Source organism: Scomber scombrus, chromosome 8 (genome assembly GCF_963691925.1).
Source record: "Scomber scombrus chromosome 8, fScoSco1.1, whole genome shotgun sequence".
NCBI classification, from domain to species: domain Eukaryota; kingdom Metazoa; phylum Chordata; class Actinopteri; order Scombriformes; family Scombridae; genus Scomber; species Scomber scombrus.
In genome coordinates this window covers 26,228,577-26,249,633 of record NC_084977.1, presented here as the reverse complement: position 1 = coordinate 26,249,633, position 21,057 = coordinate 26,228,577, and the positions used below count along the sequence as shown (strand labels likewise).

Sequence of the window (21,057 nt, the reverse complement as noted above, 5' to 3'; positions counted from 1 at the left end):
GATGAATTGATTTAACCGACCTATCCTTGACAGAGGTGTCATGAATTCAATATTACAGAGTCCATTTCAATACATCCTCAACCTCCCCTCTCTCCATCTCGTTAATCCTTCTCGATTCAGAAGAACTGAGGAGGATGAAGAGTTTGAAAGAGGATATACCGAGAGAAGATGAGGGTGGAGGTGAAATGGACACTACGTCAGGTTTTCCAGCAACTGGAGTTACATACTCTGACCAGCAGATGTCACTGATGTGCAGAATACTTACCCTTATCATCCTGATCCTGCAGAAAGAGAGAGAGAGTGAGAGAGAGAGAGAGACAGAGAGAGAGAGGGAGAGAGAGAGAGACAGAACGAGAGAGAGAGAGAGAGAGAGAGAGCCTATTAATCATCATACCGAATACGATCACAACAGTATCTTGACGGTTATCAGCACAAGCCCTATTTGAAAGCCCATGGGTCCTCTATTCTTCACACACCCACCCACACACACACACACACACAGACACACACACCCACACACACACACACACACACACACACACACACGCAAGCTACGAGTGCACAAGAGTAATTGCAGTGTCTTTCAAAGCATAGAGCCAGGGGATACTGTGTGTGTGTGTGTGTGTGTGTGTGTGTGTGTGTGTGCGCGCGCGTACAATCATTTTTAATTATCAGCTCTTCACCATGCAGAGTTGCTGAATGCAGAGTTGCTGATTCACATGGTGCGAGGAAAACAGAGAGGGAGTGAGAAAGGGAGCTGACAACACAGTGATATCAATAGCTTGTGTTAGACTCGTGTCTCAGCTCTCTTCATCACGCTCTTAGAGGTGTGATTAAAGTCATGTTGTCGCCTCGCCTGTGAACTCAGACTGGAACTGTCTACATTACAGTTAAGTTCATGTACTTTTAATTAATTATAATTGAATTCTTAAATTAACAGTTAGAATGTCTACACTTCTCTGAGTAGTTTGATGTAAAGAGTTTAGTCAACATATAGCCATTATTCAGCATTATTAAACTCATCAATCTGTTATTGCAGCTATTTAGTGGTAATAAGAGACCAAACAGTACTATAATATTACTGTGATGTTAGTGATGTGACATTTTTCATTGGTGACTGGTGACTATCAACTCATTCCTCATTAAAAAAAAGAAAAAAATAGTAATTGAAAGAAATGTCTTTGCTGACAGGGATCCTGATTAATTCACTTGTCAAATAAGAAAGATGAATAACTATCCTAATATCAGCACAGTTTCCTTTTACCTTTAACTCTGGGTCTCTCTGAAAAAGCCTTCACACACTTACAGCTAATTAAAACATTGCTGCTTGAGTCATGACAACAATCTCAACACCGGCTTTCAGTCTATCAAGTATTTAGTTTTTAAATAACTAAATGCTGCCCATCTATAATCACACCAGATTCACAATTTACATCCCCCCATTTAGCATTTATTAGCAGTATACAGACATTAATGTATACTGCTCTATGAGGACATATTTTATATCATTACATATGTGTTTTACTACACTGTAATCCATTATCTGTTATTTGTCCATTTGTAAGTGCCCACAGGAGGAGTTATAGTTGTTGACTACTATATTAATACACACGTATATCTGCTTACAACTACATTATAGTGTGTTATAAACTATGTATTACCTGATTAAATACTGCTTATAAATACTTAAAGTAAAATCTTATCATTTCTATCCAAGCTTGACCTCTCAGGATTTTTAGACTTCTTGTTGGCAGGATTAAAACCAAATAAATTAAGATGCTTTTAGCTTTTGTGCTACTGTGGAATACATTTCCAGTGATTTCAACAATTACTTTTAAATGAGCGCAATAAAGTAATTTGTCTACCACTTTTCTTAATTACACACTGCGTTGCTTTTGGGTCTGTGCTGCAAACTTCATTATTTCATTGCTTGGCTTTTAGTTTGTTTTTTAAGGTTTTTAATTACTGTTGTTTTAGTCTCAGTGGCGTACAGAAAGCACTAAAGTACACCATTGTCTTGCAATAAATTTGTTCTTTTTACTACATGTGTTCCTGGAGTTTTTACCTCTTCAGACTTATTTCCCTTCTTTGTGTACCCTACTCTGAAACTACCCAATGTATGAAATGTATACAAATAAAGGTTTCTTCTTTTGCTGCAGCCAAATAAACATTTAAATATGTTTCTTTTGTAGTCAAACCTTTTAAATATTGGATTAAAAATAAAGTATTCATAAAGCTATATTTAGATTTAATTAATATTTAACATAAAAAGGTCTTGAGATCTCACAATATGATTGATTAATAACACATTCATTTACATTTACATGGTGAAAAATGACTTTCCACTGCAAATAAAACAATGTCCCACCTCCTTCTGCACCTTAACAGCATCTTAACACATTTTCATTCATTTTCCTCTGAGAACTGAAGTTCATTGAAAATCTAATATTAATGTTTCTTAAGAGTGTCTTTTGAGTTTTGAGACAGCACATTATAGTTGTGAGATTGTTGATTGTTATAATTTTACCAACCTGTACCTGCTATTTATGGCACACAGGGAATAAGAGCACTCTCTTATAAATGTTTTATCATTTTTTCCCGTAACAACATAGTCTTGTCCAGATGCTCTGGATGAAAAGACAGACTTGTTATTTCTTCTGACGTCTGTCCTGTTATATTGAACAGCAGGGATTGATGACACGCCTGCAGAGCTTGTTGATGTAGTCAGCGGTTTTTCCAAACTAACTGTGATGTTATCTACCCTGATCAAATATAGAGAAGCACACAGACAACATGACAGAGACTTTTTTCACTTTAATCCTGTGTTTTGTGTAACCCAACAGGTAAGTAGTACATAACTGTGATTTTTCTGACCTGATTTTAAGGGTTTATATGATAAGTTGCTACTCACCGATCTATCCTGAGACCTTGACACTCTGACCGTCTTTAACCTCGACCTCTCCTTCTTCTCTGCCCTGTGAGAAGAAGGACAAAAATAAACCACTGAGAGAAAATATGGAGAGATAAAAGACGTCAAAGAGTATTTAAGGACAACAAATACAACAAAATACAGCTGAAATGCATTTTTAATTTTCTTCAGATGGTGGTTATGAGTTGGTTTTTCAGACATAAATAAGTAAAAAGAAGTTCCTTCCCACAGGAATATAGGGAAATATAAGTTATTCAGAAGCAATCTTGGGACTTTATTCAGGTATGTCCAACATTATTCATTGCTTAGGTGGTCAATATTTTTCTGTGGTCACTAAAGTCAAAATCCCTACAGCTCATCTCATGTCTAGACGCTCAATATTATAAATACATAATCATCTTGAAACATCTGGAGAGCTGGAACTACATTAACCCCTCATACAATAAGCAATGACAAAATCTCATATATTAACCTTTTATTCAAGAGGTTATCTTGCAGTTTATTATATTAGAATTTATTTTTTTGTAATCTCTTTCATGTTTCAGCAGCACTGTGATATTTGGGGATTTCTGAATAGTGGGGAGAGGGAGCTGATTGAATTTCATGACATGAATATCTACAGGTTATATAACTTGACAGCATGTGCATACATCCACTAATCTGAATGTGCTGTGACTCATACTAAATGCAAAGCTATGAGAGTGAAAGGAGATCAAAACAAGTTGAAACATAAAGTAGAAAAGACATTTGGTCAAGGTCCCATTTGTCTCTAAGTTTAAATTTAGATTTGAGGGCCATTTCCTGCTGGGGGTCACATCCAACACTTGAATTTTAAATAAGATGAATATCAAGAATCTTACTTAAGGAACCTGTTCGTCTGTTGAAGCCTCGTTTTCTAATTTGGGTTGAAAAGCCAGATGCCTTTTTTATGCAAAAGTCTTACATAATGCAGCTTTTAACCTCCCAAAGTCAGCCAAAAAAAATCAGTGAAAACAGACCAGCAGCACTGTGGTCCGCAGCAGAATTACAATAATAACTAAAAAATGCCGGACTGCAGGCCCTCTTTGGTTTTAATCCCTGATGACAGGTCGGCTCTGAAAGGCTTTAAAACCCAACAATACCTTCATGTGAGCACATATATGCTTCTACTCCAGCAAATAAGTTGTCTTTGCTTCTCCTCTCCTCTCTATCAGCCTTTCTCTGCTTTTTCTCCTCCATCTCAAGAGGAGTGGAGAGAGAAAAGGGGAGGACCGTAGAAGAGGAAAGGATGCAGCGGAGAGGAAGAAGGTAGTGAAGAGAAGAGAGAGGAGGAGAAGCAGGACACAGTGTGAGATAGGAGAAGCACTTTGAGGAGGAAGTAGAGGAGATGAAGGAGGCTGGGAGGAGGAGGATGGGCGGCAGGTGGAGGTAGAAAATGAGAAAGAGAAAGAGATAAAGAAAGAAAGGGAATGAAGATGAGCAGACAGGACAGGAGAGGAGGAATAGGTGAAGCAGAAAGAGGATGGGAAGAATGAAAGATGAAGGAAGCTAAGAGACAAGAGAGGAGACAAAAAGACAGACAAGAGAAGATGGAGCAGGAAAAAAAAGATAGGAGAAGAGAAATAAGAGGAAAAGGTGGCGAAAAAAGAAGTGGAGAGAAAAGGGAGAAGTAGGAGAAGCAGATGAGGCGAAAATGAAGGAGATGAGAGAGTAGGAGGAGCGGGGGGGAGAACAAAAAGAGAGAATGAGGAAAGGAGTGGAGGAGAGGAGGGGAAGACAGGGGGGAGGAGGAGAGGTGGGCCAGACAGGAAATGTATTGAGATGAGATGACAGCTTTTATCAAAAGACTAATTAACTTCACGTTTCTCACAATAGATCTCTAATGATCCCACATATTCTCACCCGCCTGTAATATCCTGTATTTAAATCCTTCATATTCTAATAATATAAATATCATATTATAACTTCTGGTATTCTTTTATTACACTTCATATATTCTAAAACCTCAGCCTACAATACATGAAGCTGTATTATCCTTCTACCCTAACCCTAACCCTAATACATCAACCCCTGACAATCCAGATTCTCCCATCACCTCAGTCCATTAACACCCTGTCGTCCAAGCCCATGACAATCTCCACATCATCCCTCCTACGCTCCGTTCGTTCACTCCCACTCCTTGCTGCTTCTAATCCCTCCAGCCGTCTTTCACTTACTCTCTGTCATTTTTAACACTCCCTCACTTTCCCTCTCTCCCTCCGTCCCCCCATCCATGTTGCCTTCCTCATCAGCTCCTCCTCTCACCTCAGACACCTATCAACATCTGTCTGTCACCTCCTCCACTGACGAAACAAGGAGAGAGAGAGAGATGTGAAAGGAGGGATTATTGCTATATTTCCATTACAGGCTTCCATTTCCCTTTCTATCTCTCTCTCTCTCTCTCTTTCTCTCTCTCTCTCTCTCTCTCTCTCTCTCTGTCTTTCCCAAGGATAAGGCAGATGGCCGCCCACCTAGAGCCCAGTTCTACCTGAGGTTTCTTCCTGTTCAAGGGGAGTTTTTCCATGCTTGCTCATATGGGAATGTCTGGTCTGTCTGAATTAAATTAAAGGGTACGGTCTAGACCTGCTCTATGTGAAAAGTGCCTCGAGATGACGTTTGCTGTGATTTGGCGCCAAATAAATAAAGATTGATTGATTGATTCAGCAGATTTGATACACCAGTGATGCCTGCAGTTATTGGCCAACATAAAAATGACACACCAAAGTGAACTGAAGCTAATTACTTTGCACAAAACAACATCCGTGTTGTCTTTATCATAGTAACCATTCTCAAGTGTTTACTGACAGTATACACCTGGAAATCAACAGAGTGGTCCAGTGTGCAACACATTTATTTAGGCTCCTATAGACGTCATGGCAACAATCTTACACTTCTATTGCATGCCACGCTGTGCGAAACAGGTCTAATAAAATCTTGGTCACAGTCTGTCCGACTGTACAATATCAATTTTGAGGCATGTCAGGTGGTGTGATGAATGCCGGAGGAACCGCGGCGCCATGATAACAACGGAAAAAAGAAATGCAAGCAGAGACATGTCATCAACTCATCCAGAATCCATCTGCACTGCTCTCATGTTTTTGGAAATATAGCAAGAAATAAACAAGCTTTGCCCACAGTGCTGCTGGCACGTCTACATAAAAAAACTCAAAAGAAGGAAGAGCAGGAGCGTATGGATCCACCGCAGCCAGAGAAGGAGAGCAACATGAAATGTTAATTTTACAACATGAGTTTGATGTGAATATGGTTTTTTTGCAGCAGTTTTATGCTCCCAGTATCTGAATTATTTCCTGTCATATTCTGATTGGTGGTTTTGTAGATGTGAGTCTGTCTTTGGTCGCTGAAACTCTAAATCATCTGTGGTTGTACAGGACTACCGTTTCTGACTGGAAAACAAGGATTTCAACACAGTTATGTCTTGCCAACTTTGTCTTACTAAAATCAGACAGTATAAAGGAGCCTTTAGTCAGATCAAGTAGAATAGGTTGAGCTCTGAGAACAGCTGAGGTCAGCAAATACAGGATATTCAGGGGGTGTTAAGAAGGATGATAAATTGGCATCAGCCACCAGACAAATGCTGGTAAGATATTAAAGTGGCTTACAAAGACAAAAAAATAATGAGTTATAATTGAGTGGCTGGTGAATGTCAACATTTATCTGTCAGCGGCTGGAAAAAGTTAATTTCCCACCCTGCTTTTAAGTTACTCTAATAACAGTTTGATAGTTACTTAAAATTATGCTTCCATGAGTCATCGGCATACGGGGCAATTCAAAAAAAGAAAAAACAGTTTGTTTAAGTAATAACAATCAGTAAATTTAACTCCCCACCCTGATCCAAAAACCCTTTAAACTCTGACCTCCTGCGGCTGGGGATGACCCCGACTTCAGGGCAGTTTGGGGGCGGGGGGCTGAGGTGACGTGCTGGCCACCACTCCTCTTCGCCTGCGCTGCTCACATGAAGGATATCCCCGAAGTGAAACGGCAGGGACTGCGCGCTCAGGTCTGACGCACTCCCATCATAGTCGAACAACGCTCTGCAGACAGAGAGACACATAATTACATATTAAACACGTATATCAACTTCAGTGTGATAATCCTGTCTGCTGGATGGGAAATGTTTAAATATTCACCACACATTTGACATTAATTCCAAAAAACAAATAGAAAGCAAACTTTTGTTAAGACATCTTTCACATTTTCTCACGACTGTTGACAACAACTCGACACCTATAACAAACACTGTGAGATAAAATAAACACAACCAGACAGAGAGACAGACAGAGAGAGAGCTGCTGTAGTAAGGAAGAGACAAAACAGCTGAGGACTGTTTTCCTACACTATTAATTCCTGACCTTGTCTGTGTGTATATGCCTCTGTGTGTCTGTGTGTCTGCAATTATACACATATTTCTGTGTGTGTGTATGTGTGTGTGTCACTCTGCTTGTGTGCATTAACATGTTGCTGTGTGGTTTGTGAGTCTGAGTGCATGTGTGTGTTTGAACGGTGATCTGTCTCTGTGACCACAGAGTTTCAAACCTGTCCAGAGGGAAAAGGGAACGGGAAAGTAGGCCAGCAATGTGTGTGTGTGTGTGTGTGTGTGTGTGTGTGTGTGTGTGTGTGTGTGTGCGTGTGTGCGTGCGTGCATGTGTGTGTGCTTGTGTGTGTGTGTGTGTGTGTGTATGTGTGTGCGGGCAAAGGAACTAGAGCTGAAATAACAGGCATCCCCTAAAGTCCCCACTGCCTTCATCAATAAAACAGAACACAGACAGAGAAGGAGAAATCTGAAGAGAAAGAGAGAAAATGAGACACTGAGAGCCAGACATCTGTAACGAAAAAACTAAACAAAAAAACACCTAATGTTTTAATGATATTAGATTAAACATGATACAAGTAAGATTTCCACATAGCCTGTTACAGTTACAGTTGGCTGCAAAAAAAATGTGTCGATCTCCATTAGACTGGATGCAAACTGCTGTTAATGACTAACACTGTAATTAATGGTGCAGATGTAGTTTAATAGATAAGTGAACTCATGACCAGAGGGTCAACAGTCTAGGTCTACTGCATGGTCAATAGTACAGTAGAGGACTGTAGTCATCAGGTCAGAGGAAACTCACTTTTGTTTTAATCTACAATTGTGTTGGTTGTTGAATGTATTATAAATATCTTATATATTATATATAAAATTGCAGCAGATGGAAGTCCAACTGTATCAGCAGCTGTGCAACTTAATGATATAGAGATGTTTCTGTATGATCATAAAACGAACAATTGAAACAATAGCTTAAGGAAATATTATATTAAAACCTAGTATGCACGTACTACATCAAAGCAGATGTGTAAACTGTGCGTAGTCAAACTGTGTACTTCTCTAGGGAATTCTTGCAAATATAAAAGTAATTTCTCTGGTCAGTGATTTGATGCCCGGCTACTCCAGTCTGCATGTTGAAGTGTCCATTTATGATTTATTGGCAGACCGTCTTGCAATTGATGTTGTTATTTTGAGAAGGGGTTACAAATTGTAGCTTATATATATTTTAATGTTTGTCTTGGAAGAGTACACTGAAGTTATTAAAAAAAAAAAGAATAAATGTTAAAAGACATACTGCAAATATGCACTAATATGAATGTAACCCTGCATTGATATTAATGAGTTTACATACATGAACATTAAAGAGAAGCTGTTAGATTTGAGTGTAAAAGTTGCTCTCTTTTCATTCATAACATTATTACTCCACACAGTCGATACTAAAAAGTAGGACAAAAAAAGTGCATCATTTGAAGAACTCCATACACCCTAAATTGTTCTTTCAGCTGCCAGTTTACACTGATGGATGGTGTGTAGTGTTATTAAGGCCACAGCTTAAGTATGTAAATGTAACTCTAAATCAATTACCTGTTCTCAGTGTTACAGTCGTTTTAATTCCTCAGTGGGAACCTCTAAAACCTAATTACACGAGTCAAGGAACACATATTAATTACTGCAGTGTGTAACAGGAATATGTAGTCTCATTTTACACTGATCTTTTCCCAGTGAGTGCTGTTGTACAAAGTCAGTGTTGGTTTTTGCAGAGCCAGCAGTTTATTGTCCAAACTGTATTGCAGTTTAAATTTGTACTCAATACTCATATTTAAGTATTGCTGCATATGTGCACTTTAATTTCAGAGGCGAATACACAGGATAATTCAACCTTCATTGTCTGATACAAAACAATGAAATACAAGTCGAGCAAATTATTTGTTAATTATTTGCTTCAAAGGGCTTCACAATCTGTACAACACGGGATCATGCGACACTTTCTATCCTACGAAAAAAACTTGCATGGATACAATGATGGATGGACTTGTATTATACAGTATTAGTAGTTATTTTGAAAATGTTCTGTAAAATATGTAATATGTGTAATACCATTTAAATGAACAGAATCAGAATGGTCAGCTCTATAAAATTGCTCCAAAATAGCCCAAAAGTTATTTGAAACCAAAATATACTGTTTCAAGAAGCCAATGTACTAAAGTATTTACATAAAATGCTTTGAAATTTGAAATCAGTACAGTGGAGAGGTATATTGGAGGGTTTTTTGTTCACAGTGAGACACAACCTTCGTACAGCTCTCAAACCATGAACTAGAATTAATGCATCACTATTTTGCTGCCAGGTGACTGACTATCAGGTCTATTATAAAGCTACATATTATAGGGGAATATATAAATTAATAACTAAATATAAAATATGTCGAAAAATATACTGTGTAGTTTAAAGTGGAATGTGATTTGTTAATCTTTCCTTGCCTATGCAGGTACTGTAGATCTTTGTGTTAGCAGTGAAATATACAATTACATTGCAGAGCTATCAGTCCATACTATGTGTTTAAAATAGTCGAGTGGATGTAAAACGAGAAGAGAGAAGGACGATGAATCGATGGAAGAACGGAGAAGAGCGCAAACACACACGCACACACACACGCGCACACACACACACACACACACACACACACACACACACACACACACACACACACACACACACACACACACACACCTTCCACACACAGGAGGAGTCGTACATGTCACCTTGCTTCAGCAACATTTCTTCTGAGGAAAGTATATACTGTGTCTTATACATTACACACAAAAAAGCATGCATGAACACACACACAACAGCCCAGAGCACGAGACACCTCGATCTGTCACCCACCGACCGCCTAAGCTCGACCAATCAGCTGCCATTCTGAGCCTCCCTCCTTAATATTTTTGTGCTGATTGGTCATTTATGGGTAGTAACCAGATACAGGAACTTCACTCATGACAGTGATTTATCATTTGGGCTGTTGGCTGGTTTTACATTATTCTGTATAACCTTGAAATGATCGTGGCCTGATTTTGACTACAGACTTAGAGAAACGATGTCATTAACATTCAGAATGTAAACTGATTATCTTACAGAGTGTGTCTGATATATGCATATTTCCTTGTTAAATCTATAATGATACACTACAGACGTGTATAGTTATATCTCTAAGGCAGCTTCAAGATTTCTCTTGGTTTAAGTTTGATGTGTTTTTGTGTCTGAATTAAAGTAAAATGAACTATTATTCTTTTTTTGGAAGTCATTGCAAAAGCTCAAAGTTAAGCTTTAATATTTTATGTGAGAAACTCAATAAGAAGCATATGTTCATTTAGTTTTGGTCTTTGAATCTGCTGTTTTGATGTTGTACTATTGACTCTTAAAGCAGTTACACAGAAAAACTAATTGGAGCTCTTTCTTTTGACATTGATTGTGTTTTGCCTTTGTTTTATTACTGTAAAATATTTGTTTGCATCTATTTGCTCTCTCGGCCAAGTCTCCTTTGAAAACATACAGTGCTATAACTTCAAATTGTTGTTGTTCTCAGTGGCTCCCCAGCTAACCATTCAATGAACATTTTATTCTCTTCTGTTTCCTTCCACATATTAAACCTTTTTGTTTAGAGAGAGTCTGCCAAGAGGAAGGTGGATGCTGTATTTATGTAGCAAAATTTCATTAAAATGCAGTTCAATGTGCTTTTCAGATAAACAAAATAATCACATAAAGTAGTGCTAAACGACACAGTAATGCAGACTTCTAATTAATCAAATGAGCAGTGGACAAGCCATTTTTCTTCATTCTTGGCAAAAAAAACTAATAGAAAATAGTGAGTGCTCACTTAATTTATGCTAATGATAATCATGCCTATGGGTGACTCCTTAAAAATTTAACAAGGGTGATGGCAAGCAGCTGCAATGTCATGTTTCCTTGTGTTTTCTTATTGAATCTACAGTTCTCAAAGGAGATCATTTGTTTGACACTTGTTTAACACGCTTTAGGAAATGAAATGGAATTTAATAAAAACTAGATTCATAATTCAGTAGTTCATGAAAAAAACAAAAGTAACAGACAGAAAAAAACAGCAAGTTTGTGGGTATGTGAGTCAGACATTCAGTCAGTCAGATAAATCACACACGACCAGTCGGTGTGATACATCTCTGACACTTGTTGGACTACATTTCCCAGATGGTTGAATGTGACCTTTGGCCCCTAGCTCCCTGATCAGACACTGACCTCGGCCCTATACTCTGTGTGAGTCAGAGTGTGTGTTTGTGTGTGACAGAGAGTGTGTAGTTCAAGGTGACTCTGTCCCAGCTGCTGCTGCTTTCTCCTTCCAGGCCACTTGCACATAGTTCAGGTCAGATGTTCCTTTCATGCAGAGTACACGTCAGCTGCACTTAAATCTGAGTGTTGAAGTATTCTATGTGATTTAAAAAAAAATCCGACATCAAAACAAACATAGGAAGTGAAGCATAGTACGTATTGCTGCTCATTTCTTTGCTTTGCTTCTTTATTCAAATTTCACTTAACTTTACCACTCATGAGAGCAACCACTATCATAAATCTGCTGTTTACTGGGCAGTAAGTAAGCAAAACCAACTCGATACCCCTCTCCTCCTCCTCTCCTTTGGAAACTATGGGGGCCACGAAACTCATGAAAAACATGAAAGGCCCTCAGTGTTTGTTTTGTCCATTCTAGGCTACTGTAGAAACATAGAGGTGCAACATCATGGGCTAAGTGGAAGAGGACCTGCTCCCTCAGATATGAAGGTCTCATTCTAAAGTAACATTGCTTCGCATACATTAATTAAAACATACTGTGAATATTATAATACTTGTTTTTTCACCTTCATACACTCTTTTATTACTTTTCTGTGCACAAACACTAAAATGAAAGACACACAAATAAAAATGGTTCCTGTTCTTAAACCGTTTAGATAACAGGCCTGACCTTGGTGTCTTCTGTAAGTGAAGTTTTTGGAGTTAATGAATATAGTGGTATGAATTATTAATCATTAAATATGGTAAAAATTAAGATTGTAAGATCTTTAAATCGCTTTGTTTTGTATGTAGTCTTGTTACAAAATAAGCAATTGTCTCAGTGATTATGGGATCTTAATGTGATTTACAAAGTAAGAGTCAGGCTTTGTGCTTTCAAATGACAGATTAAAGTTCAGTTGGTTCAGTTTTTCATTTGATGAAAAGTATAACATTTTTAATCTAAGTGTGAAATACACATTGAAACAACAGTATAGACTTTTTAATTAAAAAAATTAAAAAACTACTGCTAACATTTTTTTCTTTTACAACATTTTTTGAAGTCATTGTCAGCTGTAGTTTAACTGATAAAACTATAACATATTGTTTGTCTCCTTGAAGACTAAACAGAGGATTCAATCAATAGTGTTACTATTAGCGTTGCTTTTCCTGTGTTTCTTTTCTGCGTTATTGATCCTCCAAGAGATCCAATGTGACTTATCTGGACTGGGCGACCTAGCGTTTAATCGATATTTCAAATGTGATTCTTGTGATCTAAGGATTTTGAAAGCGTAGCTTTGTTAGGAATGAAACTGCTTCTGGGCTCTGCAGAGGAACCTAAGGAGAGACAGAGTGATTCAGAGAAGACTAAACCACGAGGACAGGCAAGGACGACAACAACAGAAGGATACAGAGAGAAAGAGAGAGAGGGAGTTGACAGGCGATGGATGTGTTTGTGTGTGAGTGCGGGACAGTATTTGCCAGACAATCTAATTGTGATTTCAGATGTGATAACCTCTCTTTCAGCCTCTCACACACACACAAAACGTTGAGGAGACAGCTGAGATAAGACCTTATAATAGTTGTGTCACACTGAAGGACACTAGACAATCAGTCACCTCTGTCTATTGTTTGTGTGTGTGTGTGTGTGTGTGTGTGTGTGTGTGTGTGTGTGTGTGTGTGTGTGTGGGTTTGTGTGTGTGTGTGTGTGTGAGTGTGTGTGTGTGTTGAGTGTTACCTGACGTAAAGTGTGCGTTTCTGTGTGGAGCGGAGCGACGTGGAGCTGGAACTGACACTGCTGGTCATCATCTGTTCCCTCAGGTCATGGATCTTCGCCTCGAAACGACTGTACTCTGCACACACACACACACACACACACACACACACACACACACACACACACACAAACACACAGAGAGGACAAACACTGTTAGACCCAGCAGAATAGAGATACATCTTAGCTTCCTTCTCAAGAGCTTTGGCAAAGGCCGGGTTACTTACATTTTTGTACACATTACCCTTAAAAATAATCCTTAATTCAATTAATTATATATTCACAAAGAATCAAATTTAAAAATACTTTCACATGCTTCCTATAACTGCACTTCAGCAGCAGCTGAGTGACTGATTTTTCATGCTTCAGTCACCTTTGCTCAGTAGTTCAGAAGCCGCTTTACATGTGGTAGATCAAAGGGAGGAACAGGTGCAGGAATAAACACAGACAAGTGTGATGGAGGTTTATGTACCGTGTCATGTGCAACCACATTTTCAATAAATGAAGTGCAGGTGCAACATGTATTAAGATGTAATGAAAATTGCTAGTTTCTTTTAAAACACAACATTTACACTCGGGCTGCAACTAACAATTATTGTCATTATCAATTTAATCGCTTAAAAGTTTGGTCTATAAAATGGAAGATAATGGTCAATACATGACCGTTACAATTTCCATAGTCAAAGGTGATGTCTTCAGATGTCTTGTTTTGTCTGATCAACCGTCCGAAACCCAATTTATTCAGTTTAAAATCAAGTACAACAAAGACAAGTGTGAAATAATTGCTTTTGAAAACCTTTGACATTATAGCTTCAAAAATGACTAAATCAATTATTCAGTAATCAAAATAGTATGATAAACTTTCTGACAATCCATTAAATGATTAATAATCATTGCAGCTCTTATTTACACACACTCTCTCTAACACACACACACAGGCATGGAGAGGCAAATGCACACCTCCAACTGTCAACACATCATCTGAAGCCATCATCTAAAAGTCTGTTTGATCTGAATATGAACTCCTGTTACATCAGACTCGATCCATATCAATAACATCACAGAAACTCACGAACCTACACATCCATGCACAAACACTCAGTTTGAGACTACTACTAATTTCTTAATGTGGAATGTAGCGCTACTTATATCTGTTATGTCCTGCAGTGCCTCACAATCAGATGGGTATATTGTTTCACTCCATATATTCAATTTTCCATTGCTATTTTCCACAAATTAAGCTACATGTAGGTAGATTGCTAGTTTTGTAAGGAGATGATGTTGCCACTTGTTATTGGACAGAACAATTGTAATATTTGATTTGCATTGCACATATATAAGAGGTCTAAATCCAGGTGGTCAGTGTTTTGGTGTTTCCCTCCTTCCTCCACCAACATGCCAACAATTAATGACATTTTTTAAGTTTACAAGTCTATCATACAGTTGAAAATGGATTTCAATCATTTTTTGTACTGTTTAACCAAGTGAAAAACAATGATTTGAAAGTGAGTTTCTTTGTGAGTACTGATATACTCTAATACTAATACATACTTGACAGCTAGACATTTTAGACAAATCTGACTACATATGGTGTTGTAGGTGGCAAACACTGCACTGACCACAAGTGTTACATTATACATGCAAACTAATTTCACACAGTGACGTCCAAGCACCTCAGCAGCAGCAGCAGAGGTGTGACATGGCGTCATCGGTGCAGTGCTTTCATGGAGTTATCTGGCTCATATTTGCCTCTTTAGCTGGAATCAAACTGACCTACTAGAAACACACAAATCTGGTATTAAAAGTAAAAATATGAACATGCAGATTCATTTATTCCTCTTGTTGTTGTTGTTGTTGTTGTTGTTGTTGTTGTTGTTGTTGTTTTCTACACACAAATACAACACTGCATTTTCAAACTGCACTTTAAGTTTAATTGCTAAGAACAACCGTATCCCCATCTCACTTGAATGACAAGTAGTAAATTGCCAGAGTGCAACCAGTTGGCCAATCGATGCAAAGTGCAATGATTCGCTCACACACTCAGCATAGCAGCTCGGTGCTTAGTGTCCTTGTGCTACATGCAGCAAGAACACTTTAGTTTCTGACCCATTTTTTTTCGAGTGGCTATAAAAATGTCATTGGGCCTCTTTAATTATAAATGTACATTATTTATGGAAATGTGCAAAGTGCAAAAACAAATGACATAATGTCTCCACTAACGTGAAATCATGGCTTTTGGAAAGGTAGTCTTACCTGAGCAGGAAATACGTAAAACTATTTACTTTTAACCTGCAAGCTAATTTCTCTATTTGGCATTAAACTGTGCTATTTCTGATTCAGAGTGGCTGAACAAACAGTAGATATGTGTGTGTGTGTGTGTGTGTGTGTGTGTGTGTGTTGTAATAAATCCATACTGACTGTCTTCTAGTCTTAACACACAGCTTCCCAGAAACTTCTGGACTAACACACGGATGACAACGCCGCTGGCAATAAGCCTGAAAAAACCCTTCTGAAGGATGTCCCTGTGTGTGCGTGTGCATGTGTGTGTGTGCGTGTGTGTAGATGTGTGTTCCTGAACCATTACTGTGGACTACAGAATCTAATTAACCCTGAGTAATTCAATCATACTTGGTACACACACACACACACACACATATACACACACACACGCACAGACACACACAGATTTGTGACCTGCAGTATCTGCTGATGCTTTCTCCCTATTCTGTTATCCTTTCCTTGTTTCTCTCTCTGCATTTCCCCTGAAGTGTTAAATAATCTAACAAATTGATACTCACAGACACAAACAACTAACACTGATGGATGTGCTGTAAGAGGACAAAAAGCTTCACCTTTATTTGTCTTTAACTGGTTAACATCATAAACTAAGTTTGAGTTATCTCAAAATCAGAAGCAAATCCTCTTCCGATCTTTGCACCGTGAGAGGATAATTAAGGTGACATGTTGCTGAAATTTTCACTTCTTGCTAACCTTAAATATTTTCATCGCTGACCTCAGTCTGGCGTTTTCAATCTTGAACCGGCACCAGCACTAATCCAGTATTTAATGATGGATTAACACTTCTAATTCTGTTTGTTTCACAAGTAGTAGTCTGATCACACACACACATGAAAATCACCAGATACTGTATGAACTTTCACATCATCAGCATCTGTCTGTGTCAACACACATCGCCTCGATACAGCATTATGGGATTAAGCACAATCGAGAGAGCGACAGAGAGAGAGAAAGAGAGAGAGACATTAGACGGAGGGAGAAAACAAGACTGAAGTGACAGAGAGAGGGGAAAAAATAGTAAAGAGGAGGAGAGTGGCTGATTGAGCTTAGATGAATTGCAGCAAAACCGCATCTGATGCAAGGAAATAGTAAATAAAGACAAAAGTTTGTCAGACAGTGTTGCAGCGAGAGAGAAAACCAAGAGACAGCTAAAGCTACAAAGATGATGTTGCTGTATCTCTGCTTCTCTTTGTGAGCTATGAAACAAAGACTGTTGCAGCGAGGACATTAGTGTTACTGAGAACCAGCAGCTCCGATCATCCTCTCTTTTAAAGACCAAAGCTGAGTGCTTGTGCTGAAAAGTCTGAGCTGTCTTAAAAAAAACAAATCTAGCATTATAGCAACAGTCCGGCAGTAATTCACTTTGTGGAAACTGTCAGTCGGAAAGAAAAGAAAAACCAATAAAGTAAGACTGTTGATACTAAACCAGTGATGTTTCTTCATCACTGATGATGTCTTACACTGTTACTCAAAGCACAGACAGCGAAGGAGCCAACGTGTCAATGCTGCATCACTGGTCATGAGAGGGATAACACAGTGTTAGTGCACCACAGACTCACTACATCAGACCTGCATTTTTCAGTCCAATTTCAGCTTTAAAAATCCTTTCCCAAAACACTCCCAAGTCCCTGAACTAAAGACAGAGTTAACGGTTCAAATGTTAACCACAAACAGTCTAGCGAGGATGTTACCAGAGGCAGGATGTTAATAAGTAAATCAGTTCAGGTCTCCCAACTCCTTCTCAGCTGTACTCACATGCTGCTGGCAGACAGGCAGGCTCAACGTCCGTGCGATATGAAGCCGGTACGGTAGCTTTCAGATATCAGTGTCTGTGTGTGTGTGTGTGTGACAGTGGAGTTTGATGCTAAGAGTCCTGATATGTGAATGAGAGAAAAAAAAGAGAGAGAGAGAGCAGATGTGTTTGTGTATGAAGGAGAGAAAGAGATGAGTACTGATGGAGAGGATCTTACGGCAGTTCCACGTTGGATCCAGCATGTGAGCAAACCGGGGTGGAAAGACGTGAATGTGTGTGCATGTGTGTGTGTGTGTGTGTGTATATGTAAGTGTGTATGCAAGTGTGTGTAGGTATGCAGTAGTGTGCGGCACAGAGAGGATATGTGTGTGTAAAATCAGTCCGGTGTTGCTCAGCTGCCACAGAAACAACAGATGCTAACTCTCCTCCTCTACTACACTCCTCTTTTTCTCTATCTTTCGTTCGCTGGTGCGTTCGTTTGCTCCTCCCTCTCTTTGACAGCAGCTCGCTGTAGGGCGGAGACACACACACAAGCACGCATACACATGCACACACATACACACACACATGCATGCAAATACACACAAACAGACACACACACTGTTTCCTCAGGTCACTCATGCAGGAAGCTGAGTTGATGCCAGGCTCTCCTGCCCTACTTTGGCCAGGGAATCAGCCTACACACACACACACATACACACACACACACCCACACACATGCACGGTTAAGCTTGACCAAGCATTTTGCATATTGATTTTTGGGAAGCTTAATTAACAGCTCAATTCATGGTTTTTGAATTGATTTTCTAAAAAATTGTGTCTCAGTTTGAAATGGAAATAGTAAAACAGAAGCTGGCATCTGCTTCCATTAGTATAAGGAATTAAGCTCTTCCTGCTCTGCATGATTTATATTTGTCTGCATCTCCAGCTGTCTCTCCTGTTTCTGTCTCTCAATTTTTTAAGGTGAACTTTTTTCAGTTTTTCTCACTCTGTCTGATAACTGGTTCTCTCTTGTCTGGTGTTTTGCGTATAAAAAAACAACCTTTTATGCAAAAATATGACTAATTAAAAAAGTAAAATCAAAGTGTTCCTGTGCAAACCAGCAGGTTGGCTCATAAGCTTCTATAATTACATCAAAAGCATGCGCACACACTTCTATCTGAGTCTCTATCTCTGGGTGTGAAACTCCACAGTGCCGTCACAAGCGCCAAGATCATCATCAGCCACGAAGTTTCACATGATCAGCATCTAACTGTCGCTGTCAACACACATCACCTCAGTGCAGCATTATCATATTAAGAGCAAGAGAGAGAGAGGTGGGTGGGTGTAGGGGGGGGGGGGGGGGGGGGGGGGGGCAAGACATAACGGAGAGAGAGAGAGAGAGAGAGAGACAGAAAAGGGAAAGACGAAAGGAGGAGGAGCAAAAATGGAGAGGAAGATATGGGGGAGGGTTGATGACAAAGACTAATGGCTCTGGGGCTCATATTCTCCTCCTCTCTCCTTCCTTCATTTACCTCTCCACGCCTCTCCTCTCCTCTCCTCTCCTCTCCTTTCCTCTTCTCTCCTCTCGTCTCCTCTCCTCTCCTCTCTTCTCCCTAGAGGATAATTGTTCATCCATTCAGCAGCTGGCAGAGACCTTTTTTGCATTGTGCAGCTTCAGTGTGAAAACTAACAGAAATTCACTGGAGACGAGCAGTTCTCATCTTTAGGTTGAATGCATCATTATTTCTTTTTCTTATATTGAATGAGAGTCAATGTTTACAAAAAGGACTATCTCCCTTTTGGATATTTTACTATACTCTATACATATTTGCTATAACATTGAAAATCTTTGTTGCTTGTGTAACATTTTAAGTACAACATCAAACCTACTTTGTGGAGTTTTTAACCAATTTGATAATGAAGTTTTTTTTTATCTGTTCCTCTGGTCAACAGTTTGGGTGGTAATTCATAAAGCAGCATAGTAATGCGTCAGTAAAGGCAGAGAAGGGGCGCCCTAGTGGCTTAATAGTTAAGGCAAAATACTGCATAACTGTAACATCCACAGATTGACCCCCGGCTGGGGAACTTGGTGCTGCATGCCTTACCTCTCTCTCCCTCTCCATGTTTCCTTTCTCTACACTATCTGTCATAAAGCCTGAGAGAATAATCTTTAAATAAATAGAAATAAAGGCAGAGAAGAAGAAACTGTGGATGTGAACAATGCACATTTGTAAATAATCCAAACAATTAGTTTGTTTTGTGTGGAAGGACTTGAATTCAACACATTTGTAAAGCCTCAAGGATACACATAATCCATTTTGAGTGAATAACAGTAATTAGAAGAAAAATTCCACAGGGTGCCTTTGTTTCTGAGATTGTTGTTGTATTTTTAACTTCTTCAGACTGAATCTCTTTACTTTTACTCTGAGGGGAAAAAGAAAGTTTCATTATCTCCACTTCGAGTCATTATGTTTGCTATACTTAGTTTTTAATCATTTGGTGGATGTACATATCGGACTAAAAGAGACTAGGGGTATTAAAAGAAGCCTGCATGTATAGTTAGACATAATTGTAAAAGGATGTACGTCTCATTACTAAACAGTAAAACATAAAAAAAAGTATCATTCGCATTTCACTTGATTCACCTGCAGGTCTGTTGTATCAGTACAAGAATCACTATGAGGCTCTGGATCTAAAAATAGCTGTGCTATAAGGGGCTCATCTATAATTGATACCGTACAGTATAGTAATCTATACTGGTATTGATCAAATGATCAGATTGCAGAGGAACTCAAAGGAAAGAAATAACCAAAAACCAGAACAGTGAAAATTAAAAAAAAGAAAAGAAAAGAAAGTGTCTCATAATGTACCAAATTCAAGTTTAAATGTCAAAACTGAAAAACATGGTTCATCTCTGGAAGCTAATAAAAGCCTCGGCGTGACAGTGACGAGGTGACGCACTGCAAGTCTCTAATCAGTCACCTTCCTGTTACAAGTGACGCCTAAAATCCCCTGCATCACACTTTGTGGGTGGTGAGTCAGACCGTTACCACAATAACACCGGGGAGAAGAGGAGAGGAGGAGCTGACAGGTGGAGAGGAAGGAGAGGGACCAAGAAGCGATAAAGTAAAGCAGGAAAAGAAAGGAAAGCAAGCTACTGTGTGTATTCAGCAGATAATATTCCCACAACTTTGTGCATGAAAGCACTGAGATAGAGTTGCTGTTAATCTTCTACTTAACCACTGGTGCACGACACACACAAACACACACACAAAGTGTAATAAGCAGGCTAACAGAAGTGAAGATAATCCTCTCTGCATCACCTCAGTATTACTGCTGACAGAAACCGCCTCTTTGTGTGTCATGTCTAAGTGTGTGTGTGCGTGTGTGTACAGTATGTGTGACAGTGACAGTTGTGTGTAATCCCAGTGACTAATACGGCTGTCAACCTGCAGGCATTACCAGTCCCACATCAGGAAACTTAACAGAACAGGAAGAGATCACACTGAAAGGTCAATAACATTACATTTTAGGTTTCTAATTCATCCACATGGTTTATTTTGACATGTACAAACAAATTGGGCCCCTTGAGAACTGGGAATTTAACCATAAACACTTGATTCTCTGCTGGGTTACAGTAGATATTAAAACCAGTCTTAAAACTTTTAATTAACAACGCT

General features: G+C 38.9%; 1 protein-coding gene across 1 annotated transcript in view; it reads right to left on the bottom strand.

Moving 5' to 3' along the window:
• LOC133985362 (disks large homolog 1-like) overlaps positions 1-21,057 on the bottom strand; it is a 111,712-nt gene that overhangs the window by 4,914 nt on the left and 85,741 nt on the right. Inside the window, exons 16-19 of the mRNA XM_062424983.1 lie at positions 13,309-13,423; positions 6,823-6,999; positions 2,912-2,975; positions 266-281 (exon numbers count right to left, since the gene is read on the bottom strand). Of these exons, the coding sequence (XP_062280967.1) occupies positions 266-281; positions 2,912-2,975; positions 6,823-6,999; positions 13,309-13,423 (372 nt within the window). The remainder of the gene's footprint in view (positions 1-265; positions 282-2,911; positions 2,976-6,822; positions 7,000-13,308; positions 13,424-21,057) is intronic.